Below are 18,945 nucleotides of genomic sequence, written 5' to 3'. Positions count from 1 at the left end.
ACTTGGGATCTTCCAAATGCTGGTGATGTGGTCGCAGTAGTTTTTTTTCGATCTTTCTAACATCTTTGATTGAGTCATAAAAACAGTGGAAATCCCAGAGGGATGGTCAACTGAAACTGGTGTGGCATAGCGTTCCACAGTGGGTCCCGCTTTGTTCTTAGTATAAGTGATTGATTTCACAAATATTTATATTACCCCCTTGTATACTCCTCCAATGAGAACCTTTTCCTGTGTCTGATAAAGTATAACGCCATACCTCTAATGGTGCTTGTCCCAGTTTTTCTGATGTTTCAAATTTAATATAGATAGGTACTGAATGATATTCTTATTATGTCATACATAATTGAATGCAACATGTTTGATGGTCGAAATTGTTCAAATATTGTTTTTGTTGGAAAAAGGTTAAAACATTTTCGTAGGAAACAATTTATTTTTTTGCGAACGATCCGGATTTTATTAAATTAATCATCAGAGCTCTACAAAATTATTTCGGCACTTACCTGTTGCACTCAATATAAAATAAATCGGAGGCTCTTCAGGATAATTGAAAAAAAAAAACAATATAGTGAATTTTACTAGAAAACTTTAATGAAAACACCTAAAATTATTATTTACAAAATACTTAACGAAGTGGAAATGTCAATTAACTTCGACATCAATCTGGAAAAATGAAAAGAAAAGGAATCAAATCTTAATTTTTGGCTATTTTACTTTTTACTGTCAATATCAACTCATCGACTTATAACTTTTTTACCTGATGAAATGACTACACGAAAGCCATGATTAACAAGTAAACGTACAACTTTCAAAATAATATTTGAATACATTACATTTCTTTCACAAAAATCAATATTTCCTAAAAATATACCCTTTCAATTCGAATTAAATATATATTCATTCTGAAAATCTTTGCAGCCCTTATGTGGCTATTAGTATTTTGAGCTTTGCTGTTGAATTTTGATATTTTGGAACCCCAACATTGAACGACTAATAACCTGTACAATAGTTTGAACAAAATAATCAGATGTGTTACTTTTTGATCAAAAAAAATGATTTGATTATGTTGTGGTAAAACTCTAAAACATTATGTAGATGATAAATTGAAAAAGAAGATTCCAATGCGACTAACAGACAAAAAAATATGAAATTTGCATTTTAAATTTGACTGCTGTCTTCAAAAGTTGTGCATTTAGATAACTTCCTACCGATCCTTCCCCACAAACGGTCTTCAGTTCTCTCCAAATACTTGAGATTTATGGAATTCAGCTCAAAATCTAATTGACGAAAATGTGACAAAAAAATTTCAATACTTCCATACTTCAATACTTCCCAATTTTTGGTTTACATATCGAGACATTTTTGTAGAAATTTCACATAAGTTCTCTCCAGCCAATTTATAAAGATCTTCATCCCATCCATGAAAGTATTTAATATTGTTGCCAGTACCCAAAACTTTGGATGCAAAAAATGCAAAGCAAAACCACCCATTCACTCACAGAATCAGTAGCACCCTTCGAAGGTTCACTTTGTGTACTATTCCCCAACCTCTCTGCCTCCTGCTGAGCAGTGTGCTCAGGAGTATGATGCGCGGCTCTTTTATTCCTAGCACCACCCACCCTGGCCAATCTGATGGAACTCTGTGATACCAGAACTTCCGTTGGTAGAGGTGGAGTATCCAAATCCCTGCTGAGAACCCTAGCGCTAGCTTGAAGTTGTGGAGCGTTTTTGTCGATCGAGTCAATATTCAATGGCGGCAGCTCGCCTTTGAATTGCCCAAACTGAGGTCTACCTGTGATGAAAGCTGACGCTTTGGATATTCTGCGATCGAAGAAAGAGGATCGTTCCGATAACTTGGCAGTCAAGCTCTGCCCCGACACTTTCTTACCGTCGTATGTAACCACCACGTCTGGAGGAGAGGCAATATCTAAACTAGACTCAGGCAGTTCAATGTCGATATTCGATGGCTCTTGCACTCTGTCAATAGGTTTCTGGTTCAAAGGAGGCAAGTAGTAACTCTCCACCCTTTCAGCTGCAGCAGCTTCTTGTAACTCTTCTGACGCTGTCAAGCTTCGTGGGTGTTTTACCACTATTTTCACGTACTGTTGACGTTTTCTATTAACGGGTCTCTTATGAACCTGTTTTTCTTTGAGGGGTTTGAAGGTGGGCGAAGGAACAAATACTGGTTCGAAAACGTGAAATGGTTTGTATTCGTACTTGCTCTCGTGCTTTACCATTCCCTTCTCGCCATCCAATCCGATTTCGGGTTCGTTCAAGTCAACTCTATCCTGGAACTCTTTGGTTATGATCGGTTTGAAACCCCCTTCAATTTTTACAGAATCTGGTTTGAACCCGGTGTTGAAAGCTGGGCGCATGAATTCTACAAGGGATATATCTATGGCAGAGGTGCTTGGAGCTGTTTGGATCTCAGGCTCTCTTTCTGTAGAAGGTTGCTGGGCAGACACCTCAACATTTCTTAGTTTTTCAGTTTTACCATTGATTGACAAGCGAAAAGCCTGTGAGTGTATGGGTGGGGCTTTCGTTATTGGAGGATAGGATTGAGTTACGATTATATTAGTGGATAGAGGCCGTTGAACAGAACTGCCAAGATATTTTTTGTTGTAATCGTAAAGCGAAGGACGCGGTGAGTGAATTCTGAGAGGGGCTCTGATGATTTGTTTTTTGTGCGGTAACATCTGAATTCCGAAGTTCCTTATTGGTGCCGGTGGACGCATTTTTATTACTGTTGGCATTGGATATTTGCTATGATTTAGTACTGGTCTTCGAAGTGGTTTGTGAAGTAGGGCTGGAGGGGGCTGGAGGTAGGTTTCATTGAGTAGAACGGTATCTATGGCTAGAATATCGGTTACTTGGGGGGAGCTTTGAGAAGTCGAAGGGGCTTCAGTGGTTGTGGTGCTCGTAGTAGAGTTGCTATTGTATTGGTCCATTTCTGAGTGTGATGAGGTGCTTTCGTAGGCAGTATTAGAAGGTGTGCTGGTTCTGAAGTTCCTGTTCTGTTCCATGTGGTGCAGCGGTTCAAGATAGTATGGATTGATAGCATGCATTTGAATGTGTGGTTTTGTTCTTTGGTGAAAGGAATTGTAGTAACTCTGTTGCGGTGTAGTGAGAATATTTTCGTTTGGTAACTGCCACTTTGGGTTCCCTTCTTTTGGATGAGGATCTGGGTGTGTTTCGGGATTTACTTCCTTCTCTGAAATTGTGTATTTAGTTTCTGAATCGTCCTTGACTTCCTTAATTATAGTATTTGGCTTTACCCTTGTTTCGATGCGAATAGATGGACTTTCATCTAAGTCTGAACCGGATTTTTCGAGGAACTTGCTAGGAGCTGCAACAATGGTTATTTTGGTTTCACTTGCAGCTGGTTGCTCATCACAGTAGTCATGGACATGGATTTTCCACCCCAAATGTCGGTGAGTGAAGCACTGAAATACATATTGAATGAATACCCTGGACTGAATTGTACTGTAAGAAAGTGGACTTATTGTTTACCTGATAATAAACTGTGTCAGGTGTGTCTGCGTCAGGCGTCCATTGAATAACTCCAGGTTCGCCTTGATCGCATTTCAGTTCTAGTGTGCGCTGGTAGGCTCCGAAAGATTGGAAGTCATCAGCTTCTAAATCACCAGTTTGTGTCCAGTGACAAAGACGACCAGTACCTGTTGGAATAATGGTTCCATCTTTCGCTACACGAACACCAGCAAAATTTCGGACGTTCTGAAAAATAAAATTGGTATCGCTGCTATTTAATATCGTGAAAAATAGTTTGCCAAAGTGTCGAAGTAGTGTACTGACCTTTCTTTCTTCAGGTGTTTTGTATTCATAACCACCTATTGGATCATCTGTGATGTAAAAGGGATGGTACTTTGCTGAGACTTCGGGATCCAGTCCACCTTCTACAACGAAAGTATAGGTTTTTCCTCGAACAACATTGATTTCCGGAATCAAAAGTCCGTTAATATACCACGAGATACCCCATCCAACGTGTCCTACAAATAGAAAAGGATCAACATAAATATTGGTGTTGTTTTTTGGGGTTCATTGATTAGGTAATAAACTTTCAATTAGCGCACTTCAATACTTGTACTTATACTTGCACTCATACTTCTATAGAAATAGAACGAATACAATTGTTTTTCTTCAAACATACTTTTAGTTCCTTAAAAATGTACCCCAAACAACGTAATTCGATTAGAAACTAAAATTGAGTTATTTTAGGTTGAAAGCTATGAGTAACTGGGAGCTTTCGAAAATTTGATTCTTGCATTTATAACAGCTGCAATGCAATTATAAAAAGTTCAGTAAAACACAACTTTGCTTGAAATCATGGCTGAACTATTTTGGCAGATTAATGAATTAACTGTCTTGAACAGTATTTCCAACAATATTTCAATAATTACAAAAAAATTCGCCCCGAAATTTCATCTTTGGCGTGTGTTGATACCTGCAGGACTCTCCATATCTGCACTGTGAAGTTCGATGGAAGTAACACTCCACAGTCTTCATATTCGGTCGTGAAAGATGGTTACCGCACACCAAAATCTTGATGCTGCTGGATCTGAATATCGTTTCCAACATGCTTCTCATAATTCTCCAATCCAGCGTGTCGAGCCCAGACGCTAATTTCGGAATTGCCAAGTCTACAAGATTCTGGTTGAGCATCGTGTAAGACTCCTCCAGACATATTCATAGGACGGTTTGTCTCGAGAATGCTTTTTGGTCACCAAGTAGAAAATGTTTCTCTGGACCTTCTTCAACTGTAGCACTCCCCCGACTTCTAGATTCTGTTCTCGTAATGTTTGGAGCTGACCCAATTTCTTGTTGAATACCCTGACATTTGGACATCCTCTGCCATGCAGTGAGCTAGTGCGTAATCAACTGGAACCTTGAAAGGGTCTCGTGGCTCTTCTTGAGTTATCTAATGTACGACCTTCTGTCCGTTCGAGTATAAATAATACATGAACTTCTGGAACGTATTTCATGCTCTGGTGATCTGAGGGCGCGAACTTGGTCGTGATTTCCAGCATGAGGAGCCAATCTTTTGAAATGGACAACCTTAGGCTTTACTCGAGGTGGCTTATGGATTCGGAAGACGAGGTCATTTATCTTCTTCATGTTTTTGTACGGACCTTTCCATGAGTTCCGCAACTTCGGTGATAATTCACGGCGTCGCTGTACAGCCAAACTAGGAGACCACTTTCGAAACCTTCAGCATTCGCCTTGATGTCAAAGGCTTTGTTTATTCTATCGCTGGCACTTTGGATGTTCAGACGGGCTTGTTCATGGATGTCGTCCATTCTCTATCGAAGGTTGCTGACATAGTCTTGTGTCTTGTACCGGCGGCGTCCCAAATTTCAGATCGTAAGGAAGCCACGGCTCTCGGCCCATTATAATACTGTCAGAGGTTTTGCCGGTTGACTCGTGTACTACCGAACGATAGGCCAACAGGAATAGGTGGATGTACTGGTCCCAGTCTCTATGGTGGTTAAAGACTACCTTAGACAAGTGGCGGTTTATAGTCTTATTCATTCGTCCCACCATTCCATCGGACTGTGGATGTAAGGATGTAGTTCTGGTCTTTCGAATGTCCAACATTTTACACATTTCTTGGAACAGGTTGGACACGAAATTTCTGCCCTGGTCCGAATGCAGCTCCAATCGGACACCGAATCGACATACCCATTTCTTTACCAGGACGTCAGGGACGGTAAAGGTTCCTGTATTTGTTCCTATGGTCGGACTCTGGGAACGGGCCGGCGATATCGATGGCGATTCTCTCAAAGGGACTACCCACGTTACATTGGCGCATTGAGCTTTCGGTCGTATCCGAGGTCAGTTACTGGCAGCACATATAGCATACTCCAGTGACTCCATCATGGATTTCTTTGAGCACTTCCCGCCATCTGTTCCATTGGGTCCATTGGATCCAGTAGGACCCAATGACGCTGGCGAATAACCTGCTACCTCCTGCCACGATGGTCTTCGAACAGAAGCGTTGATTAAATCTCTTTTCAACTTCTTGAATGAGTCTTGGCATTACTCGGACCACTGGAACTGGATATTTCCTTCTGTAAGTCAGGTCAATGGTTTGGCGATGTTGGCGAACCCCAGCACATATCTGCGATAGTAGGTGCACAAATCAAGGAAGCTCCGAAGCTTCCTTGATTTGTGCTTTGATCTTTTGTTCGTCTACTGCTACTTTTACCCCAGAGACAACGTGGCCAAGGTAACGGACTTCTTTCTGGAACAGATGTCATTTCTTGGGACTAAGTTTCAATCCAGAACTTCTTAGACACATAAATCTCTCCTCCGGATTTTTCAAGTGATCGTCGAACGATTTTCCGACTACGATTATATTGTCGAGATACACTAAATACATCTGAGACCCCTTGAGAACCGTCTCTATCAATCTCTCGAAGGTCGCTGGAGCATTACAAAGCCCGAATGGCATAACCGTGAACAATTCATCTTGCCTATATCCACTCTTCAAATCTAAAGTCGAGAAAATTGTGGAGCCGGCTAGCGTGTCTAGGGTGTCGTCAATTCTTGGAAGAGGGTAGCTGTCTTTCTTTGTCACGTTATTTAGTTGGCGATAATCCACGCAGAACCTTGTCGAGCCGTCCTTGTTCTTCACTAATACGACTGAGAAAAACCAGGGGCTGTCAGAAAGATCCATGACTCCTTCTTTCCCCATATCGCTGACTATCTTGTCTGCCTCTTCTTTCTTGGCAAGGGGGAGTCTTCTAGATGATTGCCGGATTGGTCGGGCAAATGGACGAACAGTGTCCCAGCATTTGTTCATTTCTTCAAGGTCACAGGAAAGTAGTTGACATTCATATTCCTGATCAGCACAACTTTATCAACACGTAACAGGGTCTTCCCCAGTGCGAATCCTCGTCCAATTTTCTCATCATGTATCTTGGGCTCGAACATTACCACTTTTTCGCTGTTCGCACTTCCGTCCAGGCGAGCCTCCAGGATGGTTTCAGGCCTCTCAGGTATGTACACGTCTTCAGCCAATAGGACCATGATCATCTCTTCGCTTCTTCCATGAAGCACCAGCTCATCTCCGCCGACATGTAGGGCGCCGTCTTGAAAATTCAGCTCGAACCCTCTGGAATTCATTATGTCCGTTCTAATGATCACATCGTCCTTGATGTTCGCCACCAATGCCCGATGGTTCAATTTAGTGCTGCCCAACATAAATTCAATAGGTAGTTCTCCAAGTACAGTGGCAGGCTCTCCTGTTGCGTTGCGGTGCGTAGCTTCCAACTTGACGGTTCAATTCTTGCCGGTGTTTTGGCAAAGAATGGTTCTCGTCGCACCTGTATCTAGCAGCATGGTACAAGGCTCGTTGTTGATGAGGCCGTCTACGAAAACACCTTTGTCTTGTCGTTGGAGAATGGCAATTATTGGGGGCTTGCTGGGAACTGGCCGACGATTGCCTCTTCTCATCGAACCCCTCTAGTTTTCCTGATATGGTGTTGGTTCTTTGAATGCTGGACATTTGCTACGCACATGCCCTTTCGTACCTTTCCGATGTGAACGAGTTGGTATACCTAATTTTTCAGCAATATTGCGCCCTCCTCTGCAAGATACTTATATCTACACACCTGTGGAATATTTTTAAACTAAGCTCTTTAATTATTGATGAATAGATTAAAATATTTGTTTGAGATTTCTTGTTTCTTGTATTAACATCTATGTATGATCAAAGATGAACGAAACAATTTTTAAAAATAAACACCATTGCATTTGCTGTATCATAAGGAATAACAGAGACAGTAAAAAAGTAAGAGTTTACATATTTGATGGTGAAAGTGAAAGAAAACGAAAATCGAGAAATAGAAGCAACAATAATGGAAAGAAATCGAAACAATGTCAAAAACCTTATCAAAGTCGAAATTTGTGTCAAAAAAACTAAGTAATTAGGGCAACAGCGATATATGCCAGCAAAAGGTGGATGTTAATGAAAATATTTTCGAAACATATAACTTCGTATAATTGAATGATTATATGAGAGTAGCTGTTTCGAAATGGCTTTTCTTCATGTTCGTGTCTGAAAGTTGTTGAGTCTCATCTCAATTATTATATTGATAGTACGATTTTTATTAAATTCACATTTTATTATTTTTATCATATTGCGCCTTTTAACGGGATTGAGTTATAAAATACCAAGCCGTAAGATTATTACTTCGAAATTCTATGCATTCGAATTTCAATTAAATTTTTATACCTAAGATTGTATCCCTCAAAATCCTCAAAGGCTTATAAATGGCCAGCTTATCTATTGCTCCGTAATCCATCACAAATCTAGAGAAATATTTGAAATTAATAGAATTATGAAAGGACCCTATTGTATTTGCTCTCTTGGGTTTTTTTAATATTACACAAAGGATTAAGTCTGGTTCTGTAATATTTCTTTCATGAATATTTCCATCTGGCTGTAGCAACTGAAAAGGTTGGCATCTGTGAATCTTTTCATCTGTGGGGTGGGCCTTTTCAAATGTCTACCCAATGAGGTGCCTCCACCCCCTGAATTATTCTCCTACCATAGTAAGTTGCTCAAATCTCAGTTCGATATTGTAAATTTAAAATTAAGTTGGTATAAGTTGAACCTTTGTAGAGAACAGTTGAAATAAACACTTGTCTGTGCTATCTTCGCACTCCTTTTATTTGACACAAGACTTAGTGCAAGCCTTGTGTGTAACTCAAATACGGACGATAAAACAATCGTACGTCAAAACAAAAGTTACTTCTTTGATGATCTAAACATCTTTGTATATAGTTAATATTTTGGAATTGATTGCTTCCTTCGTTTATTTGAAAGATTCACACATTTTTCACATGAAGATGGAAAAGTAGGACGCCAACACCTTTCTCTCCCAAAAATTGATCTCTCCTAAAAATATACCCCTTTCAATCTAGTCCCTACTGAATTTTTATCTATGAATTAATATGAATTTTTTTCGCTATGAGATTGTAATTAGTGATTCGTCAAAAACAAATGTTTGAAAGTGAAGTGAATTTGAATACAATTTGATAGATTACATAACCGCTATCTCACCTGTAATCGCAGGATATCCTCTCTTTCCACCAGTTGGTCCCATTTGTGCGTAGAAAACCCCATCTTCTGGTTCATAGCACTGTATAGGAGGAATATCCCAAGCTTCACGCTTTTTCACTGGAGTTGGAGGGGGCACAGATCTTACTGCCGTTGAGGCTTCTCTTTGAGGAATCCTTCTCCTCTGTTGTGTCTGTTCTCTGTTTCTAGAAGCACTATTCTCGGAATCACCGGCACTTTCTTCCGGAACCCTAGCATTTCCTCTCACGCTACCTCTTCTTCTTCCTCCATTGCCGTTGGACCTCCTGGGGGAATTCGTAGTCGGTTTCACTGGTGCTTCGTACTCCTCCTCCTCCTCTTCCACCTTCCCTGCAACTTTAGATTTGATTGGGCTACGAAGAGGTAACATAGATGGTTGTTCGTTTTCGGGCATGGGGCAGTTCCATTTGGCTGGACGGCCGAAGTCAATGAAGCGGTTTTTCTTGAGGTAGCTGCTGTGGAATGATACCTCCTTTCTCTGGTTGAGTGGACCTATGGCCCAGATGATAGCTTGAGTGTGATTCGTGAAGATTTGCCGATCGAATTCATCGGAAGCTCTTAGGGGTCGTTGGTAGGTAACTATTGAGTAACCGTTCACCATGGCAGCGTTGAGAAGACGGATGTTGTTGGAATTATCCTGAGGTTGTAGAAACAAAATAAAGTGTTAAACTACGGACACAATTGTTTTTACTGGCATAATAAGTTCCATTAACATCTGATATAAATGATACAGTTTTCTTTGATTAATGTTTTTGGGTCTAATGAAAACATTTTTCCTACACCAGAATAAAAACACGGTCTTTCGATGAGCGTTTCGCTAAGCAAGTTAGCATCATCAGGGAATGACTGAAACTTAGTTTTACTACTGAGTTGTATATATATATATATATATATATATATATATATATATATATATATATATATATATACAGGGTGTTTCAAATTCTATCCTCACATTGGGATCTCGGAAACTATAAGAGATACGAAGATGCAAAGTTGCGCATTTACCTGACTAACAATATGCCGTTGAGAAAGTTCTGAAATTCGAAGTATATCCGAGGATATCCGGAAAAATCAGAAATTTCGGAAAATGGTTTTTATTTTTTCTGAATTTATTTTGCGAAGGATTCGACAATAAATTGCACTTCCACATTGACCTCTTTTCCCTGCTACATAATGGAGTTTTCAGATTTTCTATCCGACGTTTCGTCTTCCGGCCACCACCATCAACTTTATTTTTTCTCATGGGCGCTATATTGGATTTTTTCTGTTTTGAATAGAACCAGATTTTTACCATTTCAATGATGTATCATAAGTTATGATTCTTTTTCGAAAAATTGTAGATGTTGAAAAAATTAATTATTATCAGAATAGGTTTCGAGTTTGATGTTTCTGAATTTGACTTTTAATTTGTTACACTGAATGACATTTTGTTATTGTACAAGTCATTGAATTATTGGTGAAAAATAGCTTTCACGAATGAAGAAAAAAGAGATTTGATTCAAATTTATTACAAATACGATAGAAACAGTGTAGGACATCGAAAATGTATTTTAACTTGTATCCCGAAAGACGACAACCACATCGAGCTATGTTCAAACTATAATTGGATCAAAATCTCACCGAGTTTGGTTCGTTGAAATGAAAAAATACGGAGACAAAATCAATAATCAAAATTTTATAAATGAGGTGTGTATGAGTTAAATTAGATATTATGTCATTTTCAATGAAAATAAAACTTTGAACAAATAACAATAATGAACTAAAATGTAAAGACAAAAGTAAATCACAGCAAATGCTCAAAATGCTGGCCTTGTTCATGATAATACAACTGTGCCCTTCTTCGAATATTATTTACTATTGATTTCCCTCCTCCTCAATCTTCCGAACTCTTTAACAATGCTGCGTTGAAGGTTCTCAATATTTTGATATTTCGTCTGACCATAAACTCTATTTTTCAGTGTACCGCATAAGAATGTATCCATAACATTTAAGTCTGTAGACCTTGCTGGCCACCTCACCGGCCCATTATTCCCTATCCATTTATCACCAATCCTTTCAGTCAGGTGATTAGATACTCTTCTGGTAGTTTGCGGTGGATCACCATCATGTTGAAACCAGATGTTGTTATAGACAAAAGTAGATCATCCAAATAGTCTTCGAAAATCGACATTGAAAACTGGTGATAGGTTTCTCCATTCAGAATTCCGTCAAATGAATAAGGACCTAAAATTCTATCTTTGTAAGTTCCTTCCCACACGTTAATATTAAATGGCACTTAAATCGCAAATTTCTCGGAACTGCCTGGGGTTGTTTATGCTCCAGATGTGTTCGTTATTTCGGTTGAAGATCCCACAATTCGTAAAAATACTTTCATCTGTCCAAATCACATTTTCCAGTAAAACAGGAAAGTCAGGTCTTCTTATTAGCCAATTACAAAATTCTAAACGTCTTTCGGGGTCACCTTGATGCAATTTTTGAGATATGTGTATTTTGTGATATTTTAAAATGCTTTTTTGAGATGTCGGTCGGTCGTTAGCCAAGCGGTTCGACGCAGGTGCTTTGTTCACTCACTCGAATTGACTGCCGTGTTGGTCGGTGGTTCAAGCCCTAGTCTGAGCGATCGATTTTCATTTGCTATCGTACAACTCATTTTAGGAATCACACGGTAAAAGGTAAGACCTCGTTAATTCTTAGCTCGCACAAGTTTCGACTTCTGAGGGTTGTCATTCGTAGGGGTGCGACAGCTGGTTAACGGAAAAACAGATTTTAAATAGATTTTTAAAACTTGTATGACAAATATGCATTTCTGATGAAATTTGACGTGTAGATTTCCCCGGGTTCATGTTTATCTGCAAACTATTAATTTTCATTGAAAAGGACACAATGTCTAACTTACCTCATACATATCTCATTTAGCAAATTTTCTTTAGTTTCCTGGTCCATTCTGTCTCTGTATTTTTTCTTTGGCTTTTCAAATGAACTAAACTCGTTGAGATTTTGATCCAATAGCTTGAACATAGTTCGATGTGGTTGTCGTAGACCTACGACTTTGTAGGTACGTGTGGCAGATACCCAACGGAAAAACGACAAGTAACTCAGCTAATGCCGCGCAGAGAGTTAAAGTGAAACCATCAGGCACCTGTGCAACGTCTTCGATTTGAAAGATTCGTCGCAAGTCGTTTCCCATTATGAGAAGCAGAAATTAATTTCATTTGGTCGATACCACCAACCGATAGACAGCTTTCAGGGTACTTGCTCCATCATCAGTACCGGGCATGGTCTCTTCAGAACGGCGTGAACCGTCCGAGTATCACGACAAAACAAATATAATTTCAGCTAGTCATGAACTCTTTCTGCGCCACCTGTAGACAGAGCCAGGAAACAACTCCACAAACACATACACCGGGGTGAAAGTCGGAATAATGATTGATTTTCCGGAGAGGTGCATATGACATGCTCCAGGTTCAAGTGGAAACACCTTACCCCTTGCCTCTCATGTAGACCTACGATTTTGTAAGTAAGTGTGGCAGATACCCAACGGAAAAACAACAACTTCCGTTGGGTATCTGCCACACATATACCTGATGATTATTACTAACCTTCAATCTGTTATCTGGACACGATCCTGTGGGACCAGAGCACTGAGATTTGTCTTCCAAGTAGTAATCGTCAGCGTAGCCCTTGAGAGTCTTCTTGTCCACCCATGCTACAACTACGTCTCCTCCAATCATTACGCTGCTTGAATCATCACCAGAAGGACCGAAGGACATGTATTCTCTATCATCTGAAAAAAATATATTTTTTTGCTACCAATTTGAATGTAATAGAATTCGTGTTTTGAAATCAGTTCAAAGTATCTTTATGATCATCTTTTCATTTTTCTAAAGTGTTAAAGTGTTTTTTTGTATAATTTAGTGTTCATATAAAAGTACTCGTTTTGAAAGGGCTTTTTCGTCTAGGTTTGTGTCTGAAATTTAGTTCTTTGCTTTGCCTTGCTACACATCTTTGTAAAGAGTAACATTTTCGAAATCCATTGCTTCCTACATTTCTTTGGAAGATTCCTATATTTTTTTGTATGATGTAAAAATTGTTTGTTAATATAAACGTTTAGAGTGCACTATGGAACATGTTTTTAGAATTCAACTTTGCTTTGATTGATCGGGAATGTTCATTCTTGAAAGAACAATTCATAAAGATTATGTTGAGAAAAATCGAAATGCCTTCCAAAAAAATTCAACTTGATCCAGTCGAAAATAAAAAAAAAATATGGAGGAATTCATCCATTCATAACGTCTGTTGTATTGCAGTTCTGATGCTTGGGAGTCGTAGACCTAATCCACGCCAGAGACTTTAGTTCTAACTTTTGTATCTTTTTAATTTGCAGGCATGTTGGAAATCTGTTCACACTTTGGCATAGGAACTTTCATTGTACTATCAGACTATGATCATAAAATGTTATACAGGGTACTGTCAGACATAGAGCAGCCTCAACTTTCAAATATGGATTGGTAATGGTAATGGTAATGTTCATATAATATCGTTGAATTTAAGTTTCTTTCGATAATTTCGATAGTTTCGATAATTTCATCATCATAATTATAGAAGTTATCTATTCCACAAATCAATAATGAAAGTTGAGACACGTTCTTATTTTCGAAAATGCTAGAGAGATAAATCAAAGTAGGTATGTACTCGGTGTTTGGCTGGTATCCTATTATTTTGAAGAATTTTTCAGGTAACATTCAAAATATCTCATGAACTTCGTATGAGCTTCAAATTAGGAAAAATAAATTCATTTATAGGACTAAAACAATATCATCTCATATTTGTTTCTCACCCATTCTTATTTCATCATATTTTTCAATGGGTGGAAATGGAGCCAACAAAAAAAACTTGAAATCCAACACCAGACAGCGTTTTGAACTGCCATTGTTCTCATCAGTGGTGTTAAGCTAAACAACAACAGCCTTGTCTGGTGTAGGATTACGAATGCTTTATTCTTGGGCTCTGGTTTCACCTATTCTTCATCAGTTTATGTATCTCGAGGGAATTGAAAAGTAAAAATCTCGAGTTTGAAAAATTTTAACATGACTGATTTGCAACGTGCTGTATAGAAAAACGATAGTCGGTCAAGATTAGAATCACCAAAACTTAGCTAAGAAACCCAATCAATAAATAAATAAAAAATGTAGTCTTGCTCATTTAATTTTCTTCCCTCTCAATGAATTCCGATGAAAAGACCAGTTCCCGCAAAACCAAATATTCTTTTCTTTGCGAGAATCTGAACAGAAAAAAGCATCGATCACGGTGATAGGTGAGCAAACAGTCGTACAATTTCACGTTGAAAATAAACGAATAAGAAAAGGGGCGCTGAAATGCTTCGTTTAGAGTGCAAACATGAAAATAAAAACCTCAGCAGAATTACTCGAATTCCAGAATAGACGATTTTTAATGATAACAACCTTTTAATGGCCTTCTCTGATGGTGGAAAGCGTGAGATAACGGCTAAAAACAGAGAGTTAAAATGTTGACATGGTGAAAGAATAGTTACATTCAGGTTTCTTCAATTTGTTTGAATATAACATATTTGAGAGTCCTTTTTTATTAATAGTTTTGAGCATATTTTATCATTATCTAAAGGAGTTCACTGCTAGAAGTTTGTAATCAGAAAATTCATTATAAAAATCATCAAAAAATGCTTAATGAAAATTTCAACAAAGATGAATTTTTACATTTTGCGCTGATTCCAAGCATTGATAAAAAGAATGCACAAATTAGTATTTATTGATAGTTTCAATGCTAATTGATAGTTTCAAAAAGGTATGTATTAAGTTTTGAGTTACATCTTTTCAATTGCTTGAGACCTTTGAGAGAGAGAAATGTTCAAAAATAAAAAAATCAATCAGAAATGACGCGACATGGTTGGTCACATGGAAAAACGGTGAAATCTTTCTCCTGAAATCTCGATACATTTTAGATACTTCGACATGATTAATCAATGATCATTCCTCACGCCGCGCCGAAAGAAGCCGAGAAAATTAGGTCCTAGAATTACAAGTATACAGGCTGATTCACGGTGTATAGCACTTTGAAACAGAAACCAGATCACTTTGAAAATCCAATGGAGAGCACATTCGCACTATCTCTACCCAACTAAAATATTTTCGACAAGGCGGTGTGGCCACTTCCATTAGAAAGTAGTAGTCCCTATACCTATTCAATACCGTTTTCGAAATATGAATTAAAATGTTATCTTTGAGTTAACGAATAGTATGGTAGCTAAATTTGGTTTGGAGTTAGGTAATACTTGGAGGCTTTCCACACCTCCGCCTCATCTCCGTGACTTCAATACAGGGTGGTAAAAAAACAGTTTTTACTTTTCTTGTTAGTGGATTATTTCTTATAGAACACCCTATGTATTATTACAAATTCAGAAAGCTATTGAAATATGCTTCCTTTCTATGTACATCATGCGTAGACCTATGCAAGTTTCGAACTTATGAGCATTTATTTGTGAAAATGTCCTTTCAGAACAGTATTCCCATTTGGAATTTTATAAGCAGGCCATGATTACCATTTGACAGTAACGTTGTGACATTCTCCTGATAATATTGACATTTTCGTCACATCAGGTCAACTTATTTGAACTTGAACTTGTCAGCAATTTCGCTGCAGTTAAAAATAATGTAAGTGTGCTGATTTATACGAAGGTGATACAGCTAGGCTGGAGGTCTTCAACAGTGAGACGCATTGTGTTAGAACTGTTCTGAGTATCAACAAATCGAACACAAAGTTGATCTCTTCTATATTTAGATCTGCCTATGCAATATTTTGTAGAGTTGTGAGTGTGTTTTCTAATTTATCCCACACCACGCAGTTTACAATTTTTTTTGTAAATGGGATGTCGTTCAACATAATTGTATAGAGTTTGAAGTACAAAAACGTCTTTCTAATTGAAGTAACAGCCCACAATTGACAAGTTGGATATATGTGCAATGCAGTGAATGTAAATTGCAGTTGGATTTTCTTTCCTGCAAGTCTTACAAAGACTTCTGAGAATAGTTCCTAGAGGAATATATAGTTGATTAATAGGGTATTGCAATAGATACTTCCTAACTTTGCTGATCGATGATGGCCATCTTGTTGAAGCTACATCTGTCAATTTAGTTGCCATTTATTTAGTCTGTTTCGCCAAATCACCATAGACGGATATAACATTCAACAACACGTGCAAAAAATGAAATTGTCCACTGGTTCAGTAAACGATCGACCAACACACGTACGTCGACGAAACGCAAGATCTGACAAACACATCGCCGCTGTCTGTGAGAGTGTGAAGGAGAATCTGAGGGCGTTTTTGCGTCGCTCACAAGAACTTGGCTTTCCGTAGACCACAACTTGGCAAATTTTGCGCCGTGACTTGGGCCTGAACCCGTACAAAATCAACTGACTCAGGAACTGAAGGTAAACAACCATAGATAACGACGTGTGCTCGCTGAATGGGCTCTGGAGCAGTTGGAAACTAGTCCTAATTTTCATCAAAAAATCATCTTTAGCGATGAGTCCCGTTTCTAGATGATCGGGTACGTAAACAAATAAAATTGTCAAATTTGGGACGATAACAATCCACATAAGATCCAAGAACGTCCAATGCATCCCGAAAAAGTCACTGTTTGGTGTGGACCACAGCGGTCCTCAAAGCCGACATAACTCATGCCATCGGTCAAATTCAGTCACACATAATGGCATTAATAGGTCTTCCAAACGAATAAAAAATTACGATGATATCTCAAACAAATTTTGTTTTATTCAAATTTAAGGATGGGAAGCGCTTAATGAAAGACTCCATATTATTATGGACTGAACAGAGCAAGGGGGATTTATGAGAGGTGGTAATGGGGTTAATTACACCCTGATAGCAACATTCAATACATTTCAAATGGATATTGTATATAAACGGACATACTTTCATAAATAATCTCCCCTAAAAATTACCCCCTGAAATTCAGACATCCCCCTCCTAAATGTAGATTTAAATCCGCCTTTGGAACATAATTATCTTCAAGAAATGCTTTCAATTTCAAAGAAGTATCATATACAGGGTGAAACTGAATAAGTGTAAAACATTTAGGAAGGTGATTCCTCATCGAAAAAAAGATAGGATCTTTCATATAAAGAAACTTCATTGGAGCATCCCCTGTTAAGATACAGCCCCTTAAAGGGGGTACATAAAATTTGTATAACAATTTTTTTCACAAGCACTGAAAAAGATACAATATTGAAATTAACCTAACGTTTTGTGCTACCAAAAAGACACTTAGTCAGTAATTTATTTGGTTTACCCCATGGTTGTAAGGGGTGAAAAACGCAATAACTAAAATTTATTTCCAATGTAACTTTTTGTCTTATTATTTGTTTACCATTTAAAAATCTATTTCCGATAGCCTGTTTCATTCTAAACAAAAAATGTGTCTTGGGTTTTTTGCCCAAAATAAACCAGTTCGCAACAAAAAATTATTTTACGGGTAAACCAAATAAATTTCTAGCTGTCTTTTTGGTAGTACAAAACTTCAGGTAAATTTCAATATTGTAACGTTTTTAGTGCTTGTGAAAAAAAATTGTTATACAAATTTTATGTACCCCCTTTAAGGGGCTGTATCTTAACAAGGGATACTCCAATGAAATTTCTTCATATGAAAGATCCTATCTTTTTCAATGAGGAATCGCCTCCTTAAATGTTTTACACTTATTTAGTTACACCCTGTATATCGTGCTGGACTAAACTTTTCACCAAATGTTTTTGAATTGTTGAAAATTTCACTCAAAAAAGTGTGGTGACAGTATCCCGGGTGACAGTATTCTGGGGAGGCAACTGCCACCTGTTGGGATCCCCGAATTACACCTCTGCTATCAATACGGGCAACCCAGGTCGACTTAAAATATGACGGATATCGCTTAATTAAATATTATTGAAATGAGCATAAAACACAGTGTGGAAATGAATGATTTCAGAACATATGGTGAACACTCAGTACTTTCGAACGTTTATCTTCCTAATGCATCCACAAAGGTGTGTGCCGACCTTTGAAATTAAATACACAAGCCTACCTATAAACTAATCACAAAAATGAAACAGTTGTCCAACTCTGTTGCAAAATATGTGTCAAGGAGCGAAAACATATTTTATTCAAATTATCATCTTGATTCACATCAAGCGAGAGATCGATGAGAAAAAATCGAGGAGTGGTTTTTCCCTTGAACTTTAGTGAAATGTAGAACTTCAGGTGACTGACACCAAAATTAACAATTTGCCAGGGCCAGTGAATGGTGCAGGTTGTTCATTATGGTTTCATTAATTTTATTGTATCTGAAGGGTAATTATTGGGTGAAAGATTATCTCTCATGAGCGAATCGGGGGAATAGTTTTCGATATACTGTTATAGATTGGATTTGTCATATTTATTCTGAGAGAACAAGTCCCATTGTGTTTCTGACTACAAATATTCAATACTGACAGTTCAAAGTTATGTCTTTATTGAAATGAATCATTTGAATTTGAACTTCAGATCACCAATTCATATTCTGTGTGATAATTTCAAATTTTAGTATATGAGGTCTGTTCAAAAAATTTGGTAAATTTTCATTTTTCTCAAAAATACTTAAATATTTTTCAATCCTTGAGGCAGTTCTGATATGCACTTTTTGATATGACCTTGAGCTCTCTCAGCGATTCGATTTTTATCTTACCAATCGTCGCAACACGCCGCACTTTCATGGGTTGTAGCGCGCAAAATTTGGTGAATACGGTGGCTGAGGCATCATTA

The 18,945-nt window shown here is 38.0% G+C and overlaps 1 protein-coding gene across 2 annotated transcripts in view; it reads right to left on the bottom strand.

The window, feature by feature from the left end:
• Window positions 1-566: 566 nt before the first annotated feature.
• Skeletor (DM13 and DOMON_DOH domain-containing protein skeletor) overlaps window positions 567-18,945 on the bottom strand; it is a 175,761-nt gene continuing 157,382 nt past the window's right edge. The window contains exons 7-12 of one of the 2 annotated variants that reach the window (XM_074174543.1): window positions 12,721-12,905; window positions 9,083-9,755; window positions 3,811-4,004; window positions 3,508-3,732; window positions 3,273-3,440; window positions 3,048-3,208 (exon numbers count right to left, since the gene is read on the bottom strand). In XM_074174543.1, the coding sequence (XP_074030644.1) occupies window positions 3,197-3,208; window positions 3,273-3,440; window positions 3,508-3,732; window positions 3,811-4,004; window positions 9,083-9,755; window positions 12,721-12,905 (1,457 nt within the window). In that variant the 3' untranslated portion in view covers window positions 3,048-3,196. Of the gene's footprint in view, window positions 3,441-3,507; window positions 3,733-3,810; window positions 4,005-9,082; window positions 9,756-12,720; window positions 12,906-18,945 lie in introns of both variants that reach the window. The other variant, XM_074174537.1, reaches the window with a different exon arrangement.

Source organism: Leptinotarsa decemlineata, unplaced genomic scaffold, assembly GCF_025532065.1.
Source record: "Leptinotarsa decemlineata unplaced genomic scaffold, Ldec_3_MD MMD2_P_RNA_scaffold_12, whole genome shotgun sequence".
NCBI lineage: Eukaryota > Metazoa > Arthropoda > Insecta > Coleoptera > Chrysomelidae > Leptinotarsa > Leptinotarsa decemlineata.
This window is presented reverse-complemented; position numbering and strand designations above follow the sequence as displayed.